The 24234-nt window shown below is 42.9% G+C and overlaps 1 protein-coding gene across 3 annotated transcripts; it reads right to left on the bottom strand.

Annotated features, from left to right (window-relative positions):
• Positions 1–2146: 2146 nt before the first annotated feature.
• On the bottom strand, positions 2147–22374 carry LOC310771346 (uncharacterized protein). Of its 3 annotated transcripts, XM_083663979.1 has the most exons (4): positions 22238–22374; positions 19810–20002; positions 10719–10791; positions 2147–3807 (listed from the first exon to the last, which is right to left on the bottom strand). In XM_083663979.1, the coding sequence occupies exons 3-4, from the start codon at positions 10734–10736 to the stop codon at positions 2848–2850; spliced, it is 978 nt and encodes a 325-aa protein (XP_083520105.1). In that variant the 5' UTR covers positions 10737–10791; positions 19810–20002; positions 22238–22374; the 3' UTR covers positions 2147–2847. The 3 variants fall into 3 exon arrangements, 2 of the variants coding, with proteins under 2 accessions (XP_083520105.1, XP_083520106.1); XR_014552414.1 differs by lacking the exons at positions 2147–3807; positions 22238–22374 and adding an exon at positions 10434–10571 and having other exon boundaries at positions 19810–20000; XM_083663980.1 differs by lacking the exons at positions 10719–10791; positions 19810–20002; positions 22238–22374 and adding an exon at positions 3911–3978.
• Positions 22375–24234: the final 1860 nt, after the last annotated feature.

Here is a 24234-nt window from a genome sequence, read left to right as displayed (position 1 = left end):
TAGTTAACAATGTTGGCTATTATGAGCACACCAATGATTTATTTTTTAATTTACAAACATTAAAATTTATGGATTTAGTAGATTTCAAGACCGCACTAATCATTTACAAAGCTAAAAACAAATGACTCCCTAACAATATACAAAAATGGTTCAAAGAAAGAGAAAGTGGTTATAATTTAAGAAGGAGAGGGAATCTCTTGCAATCCAAGGTGCGCACCACACTCAAAAGCATGTGCATATCTGTCAACGGGGTGAGGCTGTGGAACAACTTACCTGAAGTGATCAAAGAAAGTTTACACATCGCTCAATTCAAAAAGCAGTTTAAAATGTTTACCCTAGAGAACTATAAAATATAAGAGGTCGTGCTGATTTTTTTTTGTCTGTCTCATATATCCAGACATATATTTTGCTTCTTTTTCCCAGTATTTTCTTGTACTTATTTCTAGAATATATGTATATATATATATATATATATATATATATATATATATGTTTTTTTTTCCTTTCTTTTCTTTCCAGAATTACTTCTTCTGATAAACCAAGTTTATTATTTAGAGAAATGACTGTACTTTTGATAAACAAACAGTAACCGTGTCAAAAAAAAAAAAAAAAAAAGATTTATAAAAGGGGTAGGAAACTACAAGCAATAGCTTCTTCCTTCTCCTTTTTTGAACATGCATGTAATTTATTTTCTTGGTATAACATGTGAAACCCTGTGGAAAATGCTTGATTGTTTGATCTCATGTTCAAAAATAAAAATCTCATTCATTCATTCATTCAGTAGTGTCACATTAATATGAACTAGGCTATTCTGAGGCAGAGTAACATGTACTGCACAGTACATAGGCTTGACTCCAGCCTATAAACTACCTCCAACCGCTAGAGGTAGTTTATATAAAGGATAACTGATAACAGCGGGAGGTCGCCCTCAGGCCTGATCCACTATGCGGTGAAGATGCCCACACAGAGATCAGATGTGTGTCTGCTGGATACGGCTGAACTTGACTGTTATGTGGAGGCTTAAGCTACAGTACCTGAAATGTGTGAGTGTCTGAAATGTGTGCTGAGCTAATGAAAACATGAATCTTACATGCAGCGTTTAAAATGTACAGTAAAGGTTAGCCTTGAATGAATTATGTTGGTTGTTCCTCCTCCTGTGCTTGAATGTCTGTTTAAAACATAATGGCAAATAAATATTAAAACATGATATTCAGTCTGTTTATTTGACTATCATCAAATTAAATACACCCATTTATCCTTGTGGACAATTCAGAATATTAACAATTCCTATATTCACAAAGATTTCCTTTTTCTTTCTTTCTAATGACCTCTCTTTGTTATCCTTTGACTAGTGTTTAGTTGGGAATTAACAGGGCGAGTGTGCAGGTTGGTATGTAAATGATTACTAGTGAAAACACACACACACGTGCATGTATGCACACGCACACCCTCCACAGACGGTTGTTGTCACCCAGGAGGTGAGGAGGAAGGAGAGTGATTGCTGCAGCCTTTTCTCCTGACAGGGGGGTTAGCGGGAGTCACCTGGCAACCATCACCTATGTGCGGGTCTTTCACCCCCGGTGGGATTGGGTGGGTGAGGTGTCTGAATGATAGCCAAGCTCTCTGTCCAGTCTATGTCTGCAATCAACCAATCAGCTGGAGGCTAAGACTGAGCCGGTCAACCACAGCAGAGCACTAATTGTTCTGTCTCTATTCACTAAAAACTCTCTTCTCTCTAATTGAGACTTGCCAACGCTACATGCATACAAGCTGTATGTAGAAAGAGAAACACAATTAAGATATCCAGCTGAAGAACTATATGACATGGTTTCCTGTAGTAGTGAGGTGGCATTGCATATAGGATAGAATAAAGGTGATGTACAGATGCACTGACTTGATCTTTTCTTAACTGGAGGTTGGGAAACAGAAAAACCTTGTTTATTTTATTGATATATTGATTTAATTAATACAATAAGCAATAAAGTTTAATAGTGAAACTTGATTTTCAATTAAACGTCAGATGAAGACATTATTCAAATATGCTGCCTCAGATCATTCATGTAGGCTATAGGCAATGCTTGTTGTGACTTAAGTTACTTTAGTTAATGCCAGGCTAGAAGTAATACACTGAAGAGATTGGGTTTAAATTCATTGTGCCTTTACTATGAACTCGCCTTTGTTGATGTCACTGTTCTTGTTCATTCATGTTAGTAAACCTTTTTTTGTGACCACATTTTTATAGTTTTTTTAAACAAACATTTACAAATGATACAAACAAATACTAAAGAGAGACAAAACAAGAACAAAAAAAGGACAGGACCAAGACAAGACACCCTACCCTCCCCCCTTGCCATATCAACAAAAACATTTCTCATCTACAGCCATAGGGTATCATTATTCACACATATATTATAACTCATATCATCGTAACATATCTCCATCATGAAACAGTCTTAAGCCACATCAGAAAAAGTAGAGAAAGTAAACCACATCCAACAGTCGCCAACCCCACAGATCTCATGTTAATAAACCTTAGGGACAATATATCTTCCATATATGTCAATGCAAAATAGGACGCTCTGTATGGTGGATCAGAAAAAATAATGGTGATATTATCTGCATGTTATTCTGCTGTAGTAATCACAAATCAGACAGTTTCACAAGCTCTCCATTTACTTTGTAATGACATTCTTACATTGTTGTTTACATTCTAGCAATGCAATGTCAGAAACAAACATAATTATGCATAATTAGACTGTCACTGAACTTTAATTCATTGATTACGTGTTTGTTTGGACAGAGAGAAGTGTGTTTTCCGCCTGCGGACAGTGGAGGGCGCTCTTCAGGTTAGATGCAGCGGTGTCTCTTCAGACTAGATGACCAAGTGAACATTTTCTTACAGCAATCACACCAGTAGCCTGTTCCAGTGTGAATGTGTTTGTGTCTTGTTAGGTGACTAGAGTGTTTGAAACTGCTCCCACATTGGTCACAGTGGTAGGGCTTCTCTCCAGTGTGACTGCGTTTGTGTGTTTTTAGCTGAAACTGAAAACTGAAACTGCTTCCACATTGGTCACAGTGGTGGGGCTTATCTCCAGTGTGAATGTGTTTGTGTCTTTTTAGGGTACCTAACCGACTGAAACTGTTTCCACATTGGTCACAGTGGTAGGGCTTATCTCCAGTGTGAATGCGTTTGTGTCTTTTTAGTTGACCTAACTGATTGAAACTGCTTCCACATTGGTCACAGTGGTAGGGCTTATCTCCAGTGTGAATGCGTTTGTGGCTTTTTAGGTGAGCTAACTGACTGAAACTGCTTCCACATTGGTCACAGTGGTAGGGCTTATCTCCAGTGTGAATGCGTTTGTGTGTTTTTAGGCTAAATAACCGACTGAAACTGCTTCCACATTGGTCACAGAGGTAGGGCTTATCTCCAGTGTGAATGCGTTTGTGTCTTTTTAGGTGACCTACCTCACTGAAACTGCTTCCACACTGGTCACAGTGGTAGGGCTTCTCTCCAGTGTGAATGCGTTTGTGTCTTATTAGGGCACTTCGGTCACTGAAACTACTCCCACATTGGTCACAGTGGTAGGGCTTCTCTCCAGTGTGAATGCGTTGATGTGTTTTTAGGTGACTTAACCGACTGAAACTGCTTCCACATTGGTCACAGTGGTAGGGCTTCTCTCCAGTGTGAATGAGTTTGTGTCTTATTAAGTCACCTGACTGACTGAAACTGCTTCCACATTGGTCACAGTGGTAGGGCTTCTCTCCAGTGTGAATGCGTTTGGGTCTCTTGTTGGTGTCTCTCTGTTTCTATAAAGACACAAAGAAAGAATTAGGGCAGGGGCACTGTGTGTGTGTGTGTGTGTGTGTGTGTGTTACAACATCAGTGATACAACAGTGATATTTTTCTCACCTCTTCTGAAGAATTCATTTGGACAATGCTCCTCCCCTCCTACGCCAGATGTATGTCCTCCCACCAAGCAGCTCTGTAGATACAGCAGGGTTAAATTAAATCAGTCATATACAATTTAAGACAGAGTTAAGGGCTCATTATACTCGAGCAAGGCTCCGCGAGCCGGAGCTCTGCTCTCATGCTCTCAACACAACACATTTACTTGGTGAAATTACTAAAAACGAACAGTTGCAAATCAAAGTTTAGCCTACCACATGGGTCAAGAAATGTGGTGAAAACACAGCTCAGTGTTCAGGGCTCAGTGGCTCAAATGCGTCCATGTTTGGAGAGAAGCTGTGCAGAGGGCGCGCTGTGAGAAAAATCTTCATGTACGCGGTGGGCGGCCTACGGAGGTCGCGCCCAACACATTGACGTAATTTGACGCTCGCGCCCCTCGCTCCTCCCCCGCGCCCTTCGCGGCACAGCGAGTATAAAACAAGCTTTACTCTTCCTCCCAGAGAAAATTTAAGTGTATGTTTAATAAGGTACATGCTATTTGCACATGTATGTATAAAACGTCGAATTTGGAATGTCTGAACACGTCTAACGTATGCACATGACATGTGCACCTATGTGCAATGAATATGCCACTGTCGTATAAGCCACCGACTTGTCTTATTGCTTATAAGATGCCTATTTCTTATTGCCTTATTGCTGTCTTATTGCTTATTGATGCCTATTTCTTATTGCCTATTACTTATTGCTGTTGCCTATTTGTACTATGTCGTAAACGGAGTCCACTGCACAAGAATTTCACACGTGGTACTTGTACCATGGAGTGACAATAAAAATCTTGAATCTTGAATCTCTTGAAAAGACTGCCCTCTCACAGACCTCTCCATCTCCATTGACAATACCACTGTGCTTCCCTCCCAAACAGCTAAGAACCTTGGGGTGATCCTTGACAACCAGCTGTCTTGCTTGCCCTACATTGCTGCGACAGCACGCTCCTGTAGGGCCTTGTACAACATCCGCAAACAGGGAAGCGACACCACAACTGGTCCAGTCACTTATCTCCCGCCTGGACTGCTGCAACGTGCTTCGGCCGGCCTACCTGCCTCTGACATCCGACCGCTTTAGCTCATTTTGAACGCTGCAGCCCGTCTGGTTTTCAACCAACCTAAATTCTCTCAGGTCACTCCCCTCTTCCGGGACCTTCACTGGCTTCCCATCTCGGCACGCATCAAATTCAAGACACTGGATCTGGCCTACAGGGCAGTACACCAGACAGCCCCTCTGTACCTACAATCTATGGTCAGGCTCCAAACCTCTCACTGCTCCCTCCGCTCCTCCACCAGTGCGGGACGCCTCACCATGCTATGCTCGATGGGAGGGCTCTTACAGTGAAGTCCTGAGATGAACAAAGAGCCTGAGGGTAAGTGCACAGCAAGCTAGTCAATATCGCGGCCAGTATTTACACAATAAACGCAAGTGTCTGCCGAAATCTGCCGCCAAAATGTAAACAAACATCTCAACTCACACATAAGTAACAGAAATTAAATGGATGGGTGGTTTTAGTGAGGATATTTTAAGATAACTCAGGACGACATAAGCACTGCTTACCTTACAAGGAGGACATGTAAACTCTGAAAAATACGTCACTTCCGCACGGAATGAACTTCAAAACTACGATGTCCGTGAAGGACAAAAAGCGCTATTTGCGGAATTCTCCGTGGAATAACAACGTAATGACGACACCCTGGTGTCTAATTCAGGCTACTGCCTTACATGCGCATGTAGTTTAATTGTAGACTGGATCGGAGCAGAAAATAAACCTTGATCAGAGGCCTCTCCTCCTGGTCAGGGAAGCGATATTTGTTTCCAATGATGGCGAAGGCATGACCCGCCCCTCTCTGCCTCTGATTGGCTGACGGCACTCGGCCAAGCGGATGTGATTCGATGAACGTTTGACGCTAGTCCAATCAGAGGCAGAGAGGGGCGGGTCATGCCTTCGCCATCATGGGGACAAATTATCGTGTATCTTCTTCTTCTGCTTCTGCTTCTGTTTGGTTTTACGGCGGTTGGCATCCAAGATGTTGCATTACCGCCTCCTTCTGGACTAATCCATCCAATGTTTCCCTACTCCATTACAGTCTTGTTTATTAGTCCAGTTTCTCTCAAAAACGGACCAGTATAGTTTCTTTCCATCCACTGCTCCCACACATCCCATTATATCCTTCACACTGGCCTCTATTCAAGGGTAGCTTTGATTCTGTCATTGGTAGGGACATATCCCGGGGAGGGTTGCGGTTGGCAGGGCCGGCGCATGTGCTGTGGAAAAATGTGGGATATTTGAAGCCAGATTGAGAGAAATAACCCATTTTAAATTAACAGTTGTGATGTCATTATTCACTCTTAACAACCGATATCTGATCATTTCTCATCTTTTTGCAATTCCAGCATGGGCCACACAGGGGGTTAGAATTTGTAGAAGCAATAAAATCATTGTCAAGTCTTCTTGGAGTGTGATCTGATATTAATAAGTGTCAGTAGTGTCACATTAATATGAACTAGGCTATTCTGAGGCAGAGTAACATGTACTGTACAGTACATAGGCTTGACTCCAGCCTATAACCTCCAACCGCTAGAGGTAGTTTATATAAAGGAGTATATATAACTGATAACAGCGGGAGGTCGCCCTCAGGCCTGATCCACTATGCGGTGAAGATGTCCACACAGAGATCAGATGTGTGTCTGCTGGATACGGCTGAACCTGACTGTTATGTGGAGGCTTAAGCTACAGTACCTGAAATGTGTGAGTGTCTGAAATGTGTGCTGAGCTAATGAAAACATGAATCTTACATGCAGCATTTAAAATGTACAGTAAACGTTAGCCTTGAATGAATTATGTCGGTTGTTCCTCCTCCTGTGCTTGAATGTCTGTTTAAAACATGTCATACTAATGATACATACATATTAAAACTTGATATTTAGTCTGTTCATTTGGCTATCATCAAATGAAATACACCCATTTATCCTTGTGGACAATTCTGAACATAATCTTAACAATTCCTATTCACAAAGATTTTCTTTCTGTCTTTCATTCATTCTTTTGTTCGTTCTAATGAGCTCTCTTTGTTATCCTTTGACTAGTGTTTAGTTGGGAATTAACAGGGTGAGTGTGCAGGTTGGCATGTAAGTTATTACTAGTGAAAACACACACACACACACACACGCACGTGCATGTATGCACACGCACAGACACACCCTCCACAGACGGTTGTTGTCACCCAGGATGTGACAACATTGGTGCAGCCTTTTCTCCTGACAGGGGGGTTATCGGGATTCACCTGGCAACCGTCACCTCCGTGCGGGGACGACCATAGACATATATAAAGGCTAGATGGCTTACCCGCGCTGCCGGTCAATGGAGAGCGACTTCGTCGCATGGTGGCCATCTTGCTACGGCACCACAGCTTTATATATATCTATGGGTTAAAAAAAACGCTAACATTTTATTATTATTTTTGGCTCCAAATTACACCAAACTTAAACTGAAGCATCATCATCATGAGATGAATTCACGCACCTAGTTTCATGCAGTTTCATCCATTTTGCTAGGAGCTATGAGCATCTGTTGTTGGGTTAGTATTATCACATCAGATGATCATAACTCCTAGGGAAATGGATGAAACTGCATGAAACTTTGTGCCTGAATCCCTCTCATGGCATAGATGCTTCGGTTTAATTTTGGTGTAATTTGGAGCCCATCAAAAAAATAGTGTTTTTAGTGTTGTTGTTTTTTGTTGTTGCCATATCTCGGGAACGGAATATGCTTGTAATAAACCAAACCGTTTGTAAATCCGTCAAGATTTCAGCGAGTTATGAGTATTTTTGTCTGTGCACCCTCCAACAGCTACCATAGAACGTACCAGAAAGCCTGCCGTAGCAAGATGGCGGCGCTTCAACGACGCTGGTGACTCCGCCTTAAGCCATCTAGCCTTTATATATGTCTATGGGGACGACGGTCTTTCACCCCCGGTGGGATTGGGTGGGTGAGGTGTCTGAATGACAGCCAAGCTCTCTGTCCAGTCTATGTCTGCAATCAACCAATCAGCTTGAGAGTGAGACAGAGCCAGTCAACCACAGCAGAGCACTAGTTGTTCTGTCTCTATTCACTAAAAACTCTCTTCTCTCTAATTGAGACTTGCCAACGCTACATGCATACAAGCTGTATGTAGAAAGAGAAACACAATGAAGATATCCAGCTGAAGAACTATATGACATGGTTTCCTGTAGTAGTGAGGTGGCATTGCATATAGGATATAATAAAGGTGATGTAGATGCACTGACTTGATCTTTTCTTAACTGGAGGTTGGGAAACAGAAAAACCTTGTTTATTTTATGGATACATTGATTTAATTAAGACAAAAAGCAATAAAGTTTAATAGTGAAACTTGAATTTCAATTAAACGTCAGATGAAGACATTATTCAAATATGCTGCCACAGATCATTCATGTAGGCCAGGGATGTCAGAGATGGCCCGCAGGCAGGTTTCATCCGGCCCGCAAGATGTTTTGGAATATTAAAAAAAAAAAAAAAAAAAATGGAAATTATTATTATTATTAAATTCGCACCCCATTATCATGAACTACGTGTGGCTAATAAGCAAGCTAAGAGTTCATTCATAAGTTAATTAACCTGCACTACAAGGAAGTATGTCAGTAGGTCATCAGGTGTAAACAAAGCCGCCATGATGCCACGCTGGAATTGAATCGCGCATTCGGCTACCTACCAAAAAACAAAGGAATCAACAAGATGCTGTCAAAAAAGAGAAAGGTTGACACGGAATGCAGGCAGTTTCAAGAGAAATGGAAAGAGCAGTATTTCTTTTGTGAAGTAAATGGGTAAATGAGTCGAATTGATTTTAGTAAAAAAAAAAATCTGGCCCCCATTAGGTCTCAGTTGAACAAATCCGGCCCTCTACCTAATATGAGTCTGACACCCCTGATGTAGGCTATAGGCAATGCTTGTTGTGACTTAAGTTACTTTAGTTAATGCCAGGCTAGAAGTAATACACTGAAGAGATTGGGTTTAAATTCATTGTGCCTGTAATATGAACTCGCCTCTGTTGATGTCACTGTTCTTGTTCATTCATGTTAGTAAACTTTTTTTTGTGATGACATTTTTTTTTTTTTAGTTTTTTTTAACATAAACATTTACAAATGATACATACAAATACTAAAGAGAGGCAAAACAAGAACAAAAAAAGGACAGGACCAAGACAAGACACCCTACCCTCCCCCCTTGCCATATCAACAAAACATTTCTCATCTACAGCCATAGGGTATCATTATTCACACATATATTATAACTCATATCATCGTAACATATCTCCATCATGAAACAGTCTTAAGCCACATCGGAAAAAGTAGAGAAAGTAAACCACATCCAACAGTTGCCAACCCCACAGATCTCATGTTAGTAAACCTTAGGGACAATATATCTTCCATATATGTCAATGCAAAATATGACGCTCTGTATGGTGGCTCAGAAAAAATAATGGTGATATTAGCTGCATGTTATTCTGCTGTAGTAATTACAAATCAGACAGTTTCACAAGCTCTGCATTTACTTTGTAATGATATTCTTACATTGTTGTTTACATTCTAGCAATGCAATGTCAAAAACAAACATAATTATGCATAATCAGACTGTCACTGAACTTTGATTCATTGATTACGTGTTTGGTTGGACAGAGAGAAGTTTGTTTCGGCCTGCAGACAGTGGAGGGCACTTTTCAGGTTAGATGCAGCGGTGTTTCTTCAGACTAGATGACCAAGTGAACATTTTCTTACAGCAGTCACACCAGTAGCCCGTTCCAGTGTGAATGCGTTTGTGTGCTGTTAGGTAACTTGGGTCACTGAAACTGCTTCCACATTGGTCACAGTGGTACGGCTTCTCTCCAGTGTGAATGCGTTTGTGTCTTTTTAGGTTACCTAACACACTGAAACTGCTTCCACATTGGTCACAGTGGTAGGGCTTCTCTCCAGTGTGAATGCGTTTGTGTGTTTTTAGGTAACCTAACACACTGAAACTGCTTCCACATTGGTCACAGTGGTAGGGCTTCTCTCCAGTGTGAATGCGTTTGTGTCTTTTTAGGTCACGTAACTCACTGAAACTGCTTCCACATTGGTCACAGTGGTAGGGCTTATCGCCAGTGTGAATGCGTTTGTGTGTTTTTAGGCTACCTAACCGACTGAACCTGCTTCCACATTGGTCACAGTGGTAGGGCTTCTCTCCAGTGTGAATGCGTTTGTGTCTTTTTAGGCTACCTAACTCACCGAAACTGCTTCCACATTGGACACAGTGGTAGGGCTTATCTCCAGTGTGAATGCGTTTGTGTGTTTTTAGGTGACCGAACTGACTGAAACTGCTTCCACATTGGTCACAGTGGTAGGGCTTATCTCCAGTGTGAATGCGTTTGTGTCTTTTTAGGCTACCTAACTCACTGAAACTGCTTCCACATTGGTCACAGTGGTAGGGCTTCTCTCCAGTGTGAATGCGTTGATGTGTTTTTAGGTTACCTAACAGACTGAAACTGCTTCCACATTGGTCACAGTGGTAGGGCTTCTCTCCAGTGTGAGTGCGTTTGGGTCTCTTGTTGGTGTCTCTCTGTTTCTATAAAGACACAAAGAAAGAATTAGGGGGCACTGTGTGTGTGTGTGTGTGTGTGTGTCTGTGTGTGTGTGTGTGTGTGTGTGTGTGTGTGTGTGTGTGTGTGTGTGTGTTACAACATCAGTGATACAACAGTGATATTTTTCTCACCTCTTCTGAAGAATTCATTTGGACAATGCTCCTCCCCTCCTACGCCAGATGTCTGTCCTCCCACCAAGCAGCTCTGTAGATACAGCAGGGGTTAAATTAAATCAGTCATATACAATTTAATTACAAATTGGGGTCTCAAACTCTTTAGGAAATTGTTCAAAATTTAATCGCATTTTGCTTAAAATGTATTGAGATAATCATAGGTTTGAAGGTATACAAATATTACAATCTAAAGGTTGAAGATTTGTGAGTTTTTAAATAGCAGAGGATAATTTCAATTAATAAATTAAGACAGATTCCTATATCAGATCTCTTGGCCATGTGATCTGATCTCATCTCATAGCTTTTCTTATCACTGCTACCAGGGATTCCGTTAGCCGGTAATTGCCGGCTTTTAGCCGGTATTTGTTGCCGTGGGCCGGTAAATTAAAAGGTCGCCGGCTCAAGTAGCCGGTAGGAAATGCCAAATAAATACATTCATTAGCCTATAATAGCCCAATATTGTGTGACCAGTGATGTTGCCATAAGCTACAACTTAAAGGGGGACTAACCCCCCAGATATGTATCAGAACAGTGATTTGAAAATACCTATGGAAAAAACCAAGAAATGACATATGCTCTTGTCTATACTAAACTCTTTGGCTGTGTTCAAGTCAAGATTTTTTTTCGGAAATCGACGCCATTACAGTTTGCCTACCGCCTCAAAAATATTTTTTTTGAGAGGGGCAATATCTTTATAAATATCAACAACTAGCCAACGCTGGTGGCATGTATGGAAAGAGTGTTGCTCAAAATTGTTGATAGTTATATCAATTTGGTAATTCAGTGGCGAACTAGAAATTTAATTATTTTTCTGCATGTATCTCTATGGCAGGTGTCAAACTACGTTACGAGAGCAAAGTGACATGGGCTCGTTACAGCAGCACACCGCACAATAGGAGAAACCCCCCGCTCTGGGGTAACACAATGCGAGATTTCTCCACGTCATTCCCTCGTACAACTAGCGATAAACCGCGCAATGAAATCTGTTTTTAATTTGCGTTTTGGGGCTTTTCGTGATTCTTGTTAAAAGTTGTGCAAAAGTTTTCCTCTCAGCGCAGTTGCAGGCTGCACCTCCTCCCTCCTCCCAGAGTGGCTGGCGAAATAGCCTGGCTCCTGCATGCGCATGGGGCGCTCTGTAACCTCACGGAGCAACAAACAAACACAGACAGAAATAGCTGGTGTGCGATTTTTCTGCTCAATACAGTCTGAGATTGGGTCCAGGATTGAGGGAATCGCGCATCTTTTTGCGAAGGTGCGACTGGACAGGACGCTTTTCACAGACGGGCACAGTAGCTGAGTAGCCTGCTATAGTCGGATCTCTCCTCCTCCTCCTCCGCCCATTCACAGTCTGTCTGCTGTGCGCGCCCCCGCGGGTGCATGAGAGTGCAGACTCTCCCGTTTGACTGGCCGAGAGAAAGTGCTTCCAAGTCGGACTGATAATATAAACAACATAATTAGAGCTTATCCAGGTAAGATATTTATAATGTAATGACACATTCAGCGATAAACTGTCTACAATGAAGACATATGTCAGATATGACAACGTGGTGTTCAGTATTTTAAGAGCACAGGAGCTACTTGCTTGATCAAACGGTCAAAAATCCGCGCAGCAAAACACACACACACACACACACAGACACACCGAGAGGGCCCAGCTGCTGCTGCGCGCGCCGCCGGAGCTTGGGGCTCGTCCATGAGGTTATAGTACGACTCTCTCCCGCCCGCTCCCGCCTGCCTGGGCTGGAGACAGTGCTTCCCACTCGGACTGATAATATAAACATCATCATTCGAGCTTATCCAGGTAAGATATTAATAAAGTAATGACACATTCAGCGGGAAACTAACTATAATTAAGACATGTGCCAACTTTGACGACGTTTGGTTCAGTATTTTAAGAGCAAACTTCAATAGGAATAGGCTTGGAGTTCTGAGGAGCCGAAAGGGTACAGGGGGGGTAGGGGAGTAATTATCTTGAAATCCCATAGTCTTTGGGAACACTGTGACGTCAGTGTGTTCCTAATATCCCATTCATTTGAGAAAAAAAAAAAAGCAGTCTTCGACCCTTAGAGGGCGCTTATGCCAGATATGCTGCTGAAAAATGATACAAATGGTCAAATGGCAACAGTTTGGTGTCAAATGTGGAAATTTTGACCAGAATTCTTCACACATCACCCCCAAAGTCATATATATTGGTTAAAAGGTGAAAAAAAGTGTTTTGGGGGTTAGTTACACTTTAAATACTGACTTAAATATTATATATTTTCGCCCCGCTGTTATGTTGTGTTGGGTGATAAAGAGAAAAAATACAGCAGACGCTCTTTAACTGCCATGCAATTAAGCCGCACACTGCAGCTGTGCAGCATCCCGCAGGCCGCAGCGCCCCTCAGCCGACAGGATTTGGCTTGACACAAGAGACCGAAATGTCAACCTCAGACATCCCTCGGCCAGTTCTTTTTATGCAACGATGGTCCAGAACAAGATCCAACCACCCATGAGAAGCCGCCACAGCGAGGAAAAGTTGGGTTGATAAGAATCGGCTTTGCACATAGCGGAGCGCTGATCATGAAGAAACTGCCGCAGGCGTATTGTGAGAATTCTCGCAGCGACAGAGAGGTCTTCTGCAGGTTGTAAAGCTTATTATTATGTCCGTTAATTTAGCCACTAATGTCAACATCATTTCAGCATAAATAACCTACTAGAACCTCAATTGATTTGCATTGGAGTATTTAATGGGCAGCTTTCATTTATTTGTCTGGACGACTATGGAGCATCATCTCAAAGCTCACAACACGCAACAATGGATTTCGTTGTCAGATGTAGCTAACAGGTAACACAAGCCGAATATTCGTACCTTTGTCCTTCAGTTTAAAGTAAAGCAAATATTCTCATGTTGTGAAGTAGGCTATGCGGCCGTTCTGAAAGCGAGTTGGATGCCCCTGTGTCAACCAGCTGCAGTCGTCATCGTTGTCAATATAGACCGCTTCAGAAAATATAGGCTATAAAGTTTGACTGACTGCACGTCTCATCTCTGGCTTGTTGCAGGTAGGCAACTTCTTAATTTAGATTATCTTTCAAGTTATTTAATTTCACCTTCTTGGATGCAAAGAGACGTTTAATGTAGGCCAGCCAGTGTCTTTCTTTAGGCTTAATTAAACGGGAATATATGACAAACTCAGTTCACAAAGTTTGTGACGAGTTCATTCACTATAATAAAATACATTTGTTGGACGATTGGATAATAGCTTTTGTTTTTTGTGTTTTATTGTTTAATCTTAATGGGTCGGCAAACCCGAACCGAATTAATTAATTAAATAAGGAGCCGTGTGCCTGCAGCTCGCTCCCTTTGCACTCGCAAGCGTAGACCGCACCGCTTAGAAAATGATTTGGAAATCAAAAAATGATTTAAAATTAAGATTTCCTTTGCTAAAAATTATACAATCATATGTTATGTATGATTAGGCTACATCTATATTTTTTCACTAGGCTACATTTTGACTGGGCCGGTAAATATTCTATAAGGCCGGAATTCTGGAATGTCGCCGGCTCAATTGGCCGGCCAGAAAAAAGTGCTAGCGGAATTACTGTGCTACACCGATGACACTCAGCTTTACCTTTCCTTCCCCCCCTCAGACACGCAAATCGAGGCCCACATCTCTGCATGCCTCAAACGATGACTGCAGCTGCTTTCACACATGTCTGGAATTCAGGAGTTACTTTCACACATGTCTGGAATTCAGGAGTTACTTTCACACATGTCTGGAATTCAGGAGTTACTTTCACACATGTCTGGAATTCAGGAGTTATCTAGAGGCCATCCGTATCGCTGTCTATGTGTGAACAGATTTTCGTGGCTCATGCGCGCCCCCGCAAGCCTCCTCCTAGACGGAGGGAAGTGTACCCCCAGCCGTACTCGCAGGAGTGGATTGTCCCCCCCACCCCCTCCAGAGCTCCGTGAAGTAGTCAGCTCAGTGAGTGCATGAGGACAGAGACATCGTGACAGATTATTATTATATGAATAGTTGATGTGAATGAGCGAGCAAAAAACACATCATGCCGTTTGGTTTCCAAATGAAGCTCAAACCTGCTCCGTGTGCGACAGCCAACATGTTGCTGGGGATTGAAAGGCTCATGGCTCTGATCTGATTTCATGTCTGCGTCGCACAGCACACACATTTAATAAGCATTTTTGGACGCGAGGGTCCTCCCGCTTCCCAGTATTGGACATCGCTAGGTAGGGTATCTGGATCTGGTTGCGTCCATGCCTTTGATTTAACGTTTACGCAGCATTTGTGAAGATTCAATGGCAGAACCGCAAATTCCAAGTAGCGTCAAGTCAGGCAGTATAAAACGAAAAGTTCCGGGTATAACCTTCGCAATAATGGCAATTAAATAAAGTAAATGCACGTGTAATGTTTTTTTGTGTGTGTTTCGAAAGATACAGAACTGTTAAACTGGAAGAATATCTGCTCCCTTCGAAAAGTCAATTTTAAACCGTAGTGAGTCGACATTCTGATGTTTTGTTACTAAGTAATACAACATTTATTTTATTTTTAACACATTGAGTGCCAGCCATTTTTTCAATCCTGTAGGTAAGTTGTGCCAGGTTTTTTTTTGAGGATTCTGGCTCATTTTACAAGAGCCGAGGATTATTTTCTGTTAAGAATTCGTGAACACCAATCATCTAAAAATAACTAATAGAATGTGTGCTTTCTCTGTCTAAAAGAGTTAGTTTGCAGAGTTAGTAGTTATGTAGATATTAGCCGTTGAGTACAGCATGGTTTCAGAGATTTTCAGAGAGTTTGGAGATAAATGGATTTTTAGAACCACCTCACGTGCCTGTGATTATGGGTGCCCTTGTCTCCCACTCTGTGCTCTCTCTCTCTCTCTCTCTCTCTCTCTCTCTCTCTCTCTCTCTCTCTCTCTCTCTCTCTCTCTCTCTCTCTCTCTCTCTCTCTCTCTCTCTCTCTCTCTCTCTCTCTCTCTCTCTCTCTCTCTCTCTCAGAGAGAGAGAGAGTCTCCAAACTCCTCCCTCCGTCTGTGCTGCGGAGTGCTCTGCTGCTGGGAGTTGCGCTGAGCAGCGAGTTAGAGCAGCCTCTCTCCCTGGCAGCGAGTGTGGATAGGTCTCACTGTCTCTTGGGTTTGATAGCCCCGATGAAGCCCCGTGCGACTCTAGGCTTTATGCTGCTCACCCAGTCCATTTCTGGAACCCCCCACCGCAGCAGCGCGAAGCGTCCCCGCCTACAGTATGAGAATGAGGCTCGTTCGTTTCTGACTGTAAAATCGCCAAGCCATTTCCGCGGGAGGCGGCTGCTTTTGGTCCACGGGTCCCGTGGCTGTGGCTTTCTCTCTGTCTCTGTCTGGAGAGAACTGTCGCCACTTAGTGGTCGGTAAAATAGATTATACACATTCTCTTGCTCCAATAGTGATATAGAAGACTGTAAAAGGGGTTGATTGATGTCCCACCGTCAAAAAAAAAAAATGTTTATGTAAGACGAGATAGCTCGTCTATGGCACTTAACCGTTGGATTATGTAAGACGAGATATCTCGGCTATGGCACTCAACGTGTTAAGGTAAAAACGTCTAGCTTCCTGTATTCTGTATAATTCTAGTAGGTTTGATGCATTTTAGGACTGAACATAGCAAAGACCTGTTTTGTTTGTAGTGCTTGCGACTCGAGGAAATCGATGCATCTGCATTAATTACTAACGTTATGCGCAAACGATTATATGCCGTGAACGTTAGGCAGTTATCGCCCATTATGTATTTTTAGTTTTCACAACTCTAATCAACGAACTGGCGTGCTCAACCCAACGTTTTAAAGGTTACTGGGTGCCGATCCAAAAATCTCAAAATAATTAAATCAAAAACAGCACTCACAGATGTCTAAAGTTTAAACTTTTAATGCGCACAGCAGCAGTACAACGGACGCGTCTCAGCCTCACAGGCTTTCCTCAGCGTGCGCATTAAAAGTTTAAACTTTAGACATCTGTGAGTGCTGTTTTTGATTTAATTATTTTTTAGTTTTCACAACTCCCCATTGTGTGGTCATGCTCAAATTCCCCCACCCCCGCCCTACTTTACAAACTCTGCGGAGGTGCTACTCATGTGAGAATGCAACATGCCTCATGTGTGAAAGGGTACACTTCACGTATCATCCGGGGCAGGCTCAGTGGGGAGCAACGCTCACCTGATCCGGAGTTTCCTGTGTGAAAATAGCTGATGTCTGCCCACCACCTCAAGCTCAACCTTGGTAAGACAGAGTTAAGGGCTCATTATACTCGAGCAAGGCTCTGCGAGCCGGAGCTCTGCTCTCATGCTCTCAACACAACACATTTACTTGTTGAAATGACTAAAAACAAACAGTTGCTAATCAAAGTTTAGCCTACCACATGGGTCAAGAAATGTGGTGAAAACACAGCTCAGTGTTCAGGGCTCAGTGGCTCGAAAGTGTCCATGTTTGGAGAGAAGCCGTGCGGAGGTCGCGCTGTGAGAAATATCTTCATGTACGCGGTGGGCGGCCTACGGAGGTCGCGCCCAACACATTGACGTCATTTGACGCTCGCGCCCCTCGCTCCTCCCCCGCGCACTTGTTTTATACAACGAGTATAAAACAAGCTTTACTCTTCCTCTCAGAGAAAGACTGCCCTCTCACAGACCTCTCCATCTCCATTGACAATAGCACTGTGCTTCCCTCCCAAAGAGCTAAGAACCTTGGGGTGATCCTTGACAACCAGCTGTCTTGCTCGGCCTACATTGCTGCGACAGCACGCTCCTGTAGGGCCTTGTACAACATCCGCAAACAGGGAAGCAACACCACAACAGGTCCAGTCACTTATCATCTCCCGCCTGGACTACTGCAACATGCTTCTGGCCTACAGGGCAGTACACCAGACAGCTCCTCTGTACCTACAATCTATGGTCAGGCTCCAAACCTCTCACTGCTCCCTCCGCTCCTCCACCAGTGCGGGATGCCTCACGCCTCCTTCGCTACGGGGGCTCAAAAGTCGCTCATCCCTTTCGCGACTCTTCTCGTCCCTCGCACCTCAATGTTGGAACGAGCTCCCACCTTCGGTCAGGATGGCCGAATCACTGCCAATCTTTCGTCAAAGACTAAAAACACACCTTTTCAGGCTCCATCTGGGCCCTTCTTGAACTATCTCTCTCTCTCTCTCTCTCTCTCAAAAATAAAAAAGTAAAAAATACCACTATAGGACGAATCAGCATGACGTCACTGCCACCCAAAAATGCGTAACCCTGTGGCAGTTAACTATATGAGTTGTGCCAAACAAACGTTAACTCGTTGAGTGCCAGCCACTTTTGGAGAACGGACGCTCCCAGTGCCAGAGTTTCAGAGCGTTTTCAGTGATTTCTCGAGGCCCACAGAATATTGTGTGATATTACTATGTAAACACCGAACACGCCCAAAGAACGATGAGACTCTCTTCTATCATCAGCAAAAAAAAGTTTATTGATATCATTTTCCGTTCTTTAGTTATGAGCCGGAGAAGATAGGTTGTTTTGAGCAAAAAGAGACGTTTCAAATTAGAAGCTGAGATAATCAGCCTTTTGTGAAATGAAGCATTTCAAGCACATTCACTGACTCTGAAGCTAATATTTTCTGATGTGACACCTCAAAAATAATTTCCTTCAATAAAACAGTGAAAACAAAGGAATTTTGTTTGGCAAAATAATATTTTTTAGCTGCAACCAGCAGCGCTGGCCCCTGCGTGCGCTGCTGGTTGCAGCTTCTTGCTGGTCTTGATTTACTGCTGGTGGGCATCAGATATTCTAGCATGTGTTGCCAATCCTGTCAAATACAGCGTTCCGCGTGTATTTGTTACCGGCTCCCATCGCTTCCAGTTGAGAATAATAACAACTCCACAACTAATCATGCGGATGGGCTATCGCAGCGGACACGGAGGGGCTCAATTGTGGCAGCAGATTGGCTGCTGGAGGCACAGCTAACGTTATGCTTCACGCATATCGATGCATACCGATGCGATTTCCGTTTCCCCATGACTTCTTCTCTCTTTTTTCCTCGCCTTTCTCTAATCTGGAGAGCACTGTCGCCACCTAATGGGTCCGTAAAATAGCTTTTACACATTCAACATCCACCATACTTTCACAGGAGATGGATCAGGCTTTGATCCACGTCCCACCGTCAAAAAACGCAATTGACGACAATCGTCGTCATTGGCACTCTACGTTAGTATTCGAATTGACGACGATTGTCGTCATTGGCACTCAATGAGTTGATATCTCAAAAGGTATACACCACATCGCTTATATTTTGACATTCTGAGTGAGAGCAGAATTTGCTCGAGTTTGATGTATAATTCATCCCCATGGGGATGAATTTCCCCATGGGGATAAATACAGGATAACTTAACTTATAATACATGCATGTCGTCTTAAGGTTGTGTGAACTGTCACAGTTTTTAAATTGTAAACAGGGTCAGCCGGCTAGAGTCAGATGCTCAAACTCAGGCTCCATTGCACTAAGATATAAATATATACACTCAGATACAACAACATTACACTAAGATATAAATATATACACTCAGGCTCCATTGCCGTTGCCACCCAGTGACGCGGTTTGTTTACCAAAATACTGCTCGGCTGATCCCTCGTATTCCTTCAGAAGTTGTCATAGATTGTGTTGCATAGTTGATTTCTCTATTGTTGACAAAAATGTGTTACTGTAAGTCACTTTGGATAAAAGCGTCTGCCAAATGATGTAGCTAATATAATGTATAGGCTAGAGATGTTTAGTTGTGTGCATGTGTGCGCCTGTGTGTGTAGAAGGTGTGTGTGTGTGTGTGTGTGTGTGTGTGTGTGTGTGTGTGTGTGTGTGAGAGAGAGAGAGGGTTGTGCACACTTACCAGATTTGACAGCCTATTGCCTCTCACACTCTTTATTAACCACTAGGCTACATAAACAAAGGAGATCATCATATCGTTCTAAGAAGTGATTCTAGAAGATCATGGAATTCCATATGATCAGTCTGCACTAGTCTATATCTAATTCTGCAAGATGATTCAGCCTTACTTGCGTTTCCAAAGTTGTCCTTGCTTGTGCGTGTAACCCACACGTGCTGGAGCCTCTCTACACACCCTGGGACTCTGCGTTGTGTTTGATGGAGTGTGTGATCATGGGGTGTTGTGTGGAGAGAAGGAGCACAGGACACAGGCGTTCTGGATTGTGGTTGAGACCAATGTAGCAGTTTAATGGCTCTCTGCTGCTGCTTCACCGCCTTACAAGGAGGTAGGGCTGCACGATATATCGTTTACACATCGACATTGCGATGTGCGCATGCGCGATAGTCACATCGCAGGACGTGCGATGTCAAAAGCAAATTAACTCGTCATGTTGCTTGATAAACTCTCACTTTAGGGGTAGCCTACTGAGTGAAATGCAGGCTCTCTCAAAGGAGAGAGACGCCCCACTACTGTACTCACTCATTTAATGCTTAGCTTCAACACAACAAACATGCACAGAGAGCAAAATTGAATTGTTTTTGCTTATGTTGCGTTGCTGACAGTAGCCTGTCTGTAAACGATGTGATTGCGAGGCGGACTTGTCCACAGCTTGCAGCGCACTAGTATACTGGCTGCTGTAACTCAACATGTCCGTGGAGTGGAGATATTTACTCTTGAAACACCAAAAAGCAAGACCGCAACTTATGACACGAAGGCTAAAGTGATTACTGAGAAGTTGTCCGTGTATCACCGCAGCTCTCTCTCCCCCTCAGTCTGATGATGCATCAGATGATAGCAGTAACGTTACGGTAGAGGTAATCATACATAGCGACTCATTTACACAAAACATGTCGGTGAAAATAAAAAGACAATAGACATAGCTGGGCAATTAAATATATATTTATTACTTTTCACGAATGAATTGTTTGTCACCGGTCGGCTGCATGTGAATCCTCGTCTCTGTACTGCCCTGCGTGCGCTCAAAAACCGGAACTCCCCAAATGCGGAGCGTACCACTTGGTAGTTTCTGGAGGGGGGTCAGACCAAGTGTGTGAAGTAACCAGCGGTGTTTCATTGTTGATTTATTGAAACGTTAGAAGAACGAAAGAAGTTGAAAGCAGTGATTATAATCAATTAAATCTAATGTTTTTCTGCAAATAGCATCATTGGGAGGTAGATTCTGGCACTCAATATTAGGGGTGGGCAATATATCAAATTTATATCCATATTGTATTGTGATTTGAGACTACATGGTCTTAGATGTTGGATGGTAATATGGTGATACAGCATACATGTTGTCTTTCCCTGGTTTTAAAGGCTGCATTACACTAAGTGAAGTATAGGCTAGTGACATTTTAAAGTAGAATGTCATAACTCACTTTTTCATGTATGTAAGTCATGGAAATCCATTGGTCAAAATGTGTATGCACCCTGATAGATGACGCTCTGAGGCCTACCAGTAGGTCACAGCCCAGTGGTTGAGAAACATTAAAATACCTAATTTCCCCTCCAAAATCAGATGGACTCCTCTACAAAATCATCCCAATCATTCTAGAAATATTATTTTCTTTCAAATAGAGCTAATCTGGTGAAAATCTGTATTTTTTCATATCGCAATATATATCGCATGGGCGGGGAATATCGCAATGTCAGTTTTTTCCAATATCGTGCAGCCCTACAAGGAGGACATGTAAACTCTCTTTAGAAAACATGTTGCAGTACAAACAATAGTGCAAAATGTATAACACTGAATATAACAATTACTGCACATTTCAATTAAATAAGGCACTCTTAACATGTTTCAGTCTAGAAATAAATTAAATGACAAAACCAGACAGCAGCCTAACTAAATAAAAACGTCCTCTTTACACTGCACTGAATGGGGGAGCTAGTGCACAGCTAGCCTTGTACCAAGACGCTGATTACATTACACTGCATTACATTGCATCAGCGTAAGTATGCGAGGTGTATATAAGACACCTCCCAACCGCTATAGAGGCGCTGTGGCGCAGTAGACAGCCGGTGCACTCATTCATTGCGGGACAAAGAAGAAGTGAGGAGAAAAAGTCGGACATCTGGGATAAAATGCACGTTTATTGAACAATAAGGAATATACAAAGACCCGGCGACGCTTCCGTAGAGCTTCCTAACATCTGTGGCTTTGAGGGTGAGTACATTACATGTTTGATTTGAACGTTTATGGACACGTAAATCAGGGAAAACCAAAACCGCCGACCGGAAAAGGGGACAAGTGTCCAAGCCGCCGATGCAATGTAATGCAGTGTAATGTAATCAGCGTCTTGGTACAAGGCTAGTGCACAGCAAGCTAGTCAATATCGCGGCCAGTATTTACACAATAAACGCAAGTGTCTGCCGAAATCCGCCGCCAAAATGTAAACAAACATCTCAACTCACACATAAGTAACACAAATTAAATGGACGGGTGGTTTTAGTGAGGATATTTTAAGATAACTCAGGACGACATAAGCACTGCTTACCTTACAAGGAGGACATGTAAACTCTGAAAAAGACGTCACTTCCACACGGAATGAACTTCAAAACTACGATGTCCCGTGAAGGACAAAAAGCGCTACTTGCGGAATTCTCCGTGGAATAACAACGTAACGACGACACCCTGCATGGTGTCTAATTCAGGCTACTGCCTTACATGCGCATGTAGTTTAGTTGTAGACTGGATCGGAGCAGAAAATAAACCTTGATCAGAGGCCTGTCCTCCTGGTCCGGCAAGCGATATTTGTTTCCAATGATGGCGAAGGCATGACCCGCCCCTCTCTGCCTCTGATTGGCTGACTGCACTCGGCCAAGCGGATGTGATTCGATGAACGTTTGACGCTAGTCCAATCAGAGGCAGAGAGGGGCGGGTCATGCCTTCGCCATCATGGGGACAAGTTATCGTGTATCTTCTTCTTCTGCTTCTGCTTCTGTTTGGTTTTACGGCGGTTGCCATCCAAGATGTTGCATTACCGCCTCCTTCTGGACTAATCCATCCAATGTTTCCCTACTCCATTACAGTCTTGTTAATTATTAGTCCAGTTTCTCTCAAAAACGGACCAGTATAGATTCTTTCCATCCACTGCTCCCACACATCCCATTATATCCTTCACACTGGCCTCTATTCAAGGGTAGCTTTGATTCTGTCATTGGTAGGGACATATCCCGGGGAGGGTTGCGGTTGGCAGGGCCGGCGCGTGTGCTGTGGAAAAATGTGGGACATTTGAAGCCAGATTGAGAGAAATAACCCATTTTAAATTAACAGTTGTGATGTCATTATTCACTCTTAACCACCAATATCTGATCATTTCTCATCTTTTTGCAATTCCAGCATGGGCCACACAGGGGGTTAGAATTTGTAGAAGCAATAAAATCATTGTCAAGTCTTCTTGGAGCGTGATCTGATGTTAATAAGTGTCAGTAGTGTCACATTAATATGAACTAGGCTATTCTGAGGCAGAGTAACATGTACTGTACAGTACATAGGCTTGACTCCAGCCTATAAACTACCTCCAACCGCTAGAGGTAGTTTATATAAAGGAGTATATATAACTGATAACAGCGGGGGGTCGCCCTCGGGCCTGATCCACTATGCGGTGAAGATGTCCACACAGAGATCAGATGTGTGTCTGCTGGATACGGCTGAACTTGACTGTTATGTGGAGGCTTAAGCTACAGTACCTGAAATGTGTGAGTGTCTGAAATGTGTGCTGAGCTAATGAAAACATGAATCTGACATGCAGCGTTTAAAATGTACAGTAAACGTTAGCCTTGAATTAATTATGTCAGTTGTTCCTCCTACTGTGCTTGAATGTCTGTTTAAAACATAATGGTAAATAAATATTAAAACTTGATATTCAGTCTGTTTATTTGACTATCATCAAATTAAATACACCCATTTATCCTTGTGGACAATTCAGAATATTAACAATTCCTATATTCACAAAGATTTCCTTTTTCTTTCTTTCTTTCTTTCGAATTACCTCTCTTTGTTATCCTTTGACTAGTGTTTAGTTGGGAATTAACAAGGCGAGTGTGCAGGTTGGTATGTAAATGATTACTAGTGAAAACACACACACACGGGCATGTATGCACACGCACACCCTCCACAGACGGTTGTTGTCACCCAGGAGGTGAGGAGGAAGGAAGTGATTGCTGCAGCCTTTTCTCCTGACAGGGGGGTTAGCGGGAGTCACCTGGCAACCGTCACCTCCGGTCTTTCACCCCCGGTGGGTGAGGTGTCTGAATGACAGCCAAGCTCTCTGTCCAGTCTATGTCTGCAATCAACCAATCAGCTGGAGGCTAAGACAGAGCCGGTCAACCACAGCAGAGCACTAATTGTTCTGTCTCTATTCACTAAAAACTCTCTTCTCTCTAATTGAGACTTGCCAACGCTACATGCATACAAGCTGTATGTAGAAAGAGAAACACAATGAAGATATCCAGCTGAAGAACTATATGACATGGTTTCCTGTAGTAGTGA

The sequence above is a fragment of the Poromitra crassiceps genome (genome assembly GCF_964638095.1).
Source record: "Poromitra crassiceps genome assembly, contig: HAP1_SCAFFOLD_550, whole genome shotgun sequence".
Lineage (NCBI taxonomy): Eukaryota > Metazoa > Chordata > Actinopteri > Beryciformes > Melamphaidae > Poromitra > Poromitra crassiceps.
The sequence above is the reverse complement of the archived record's forward strand: the minus strand, read 5'-3'. Positions and strand labels throughout refer to the sequence as shown.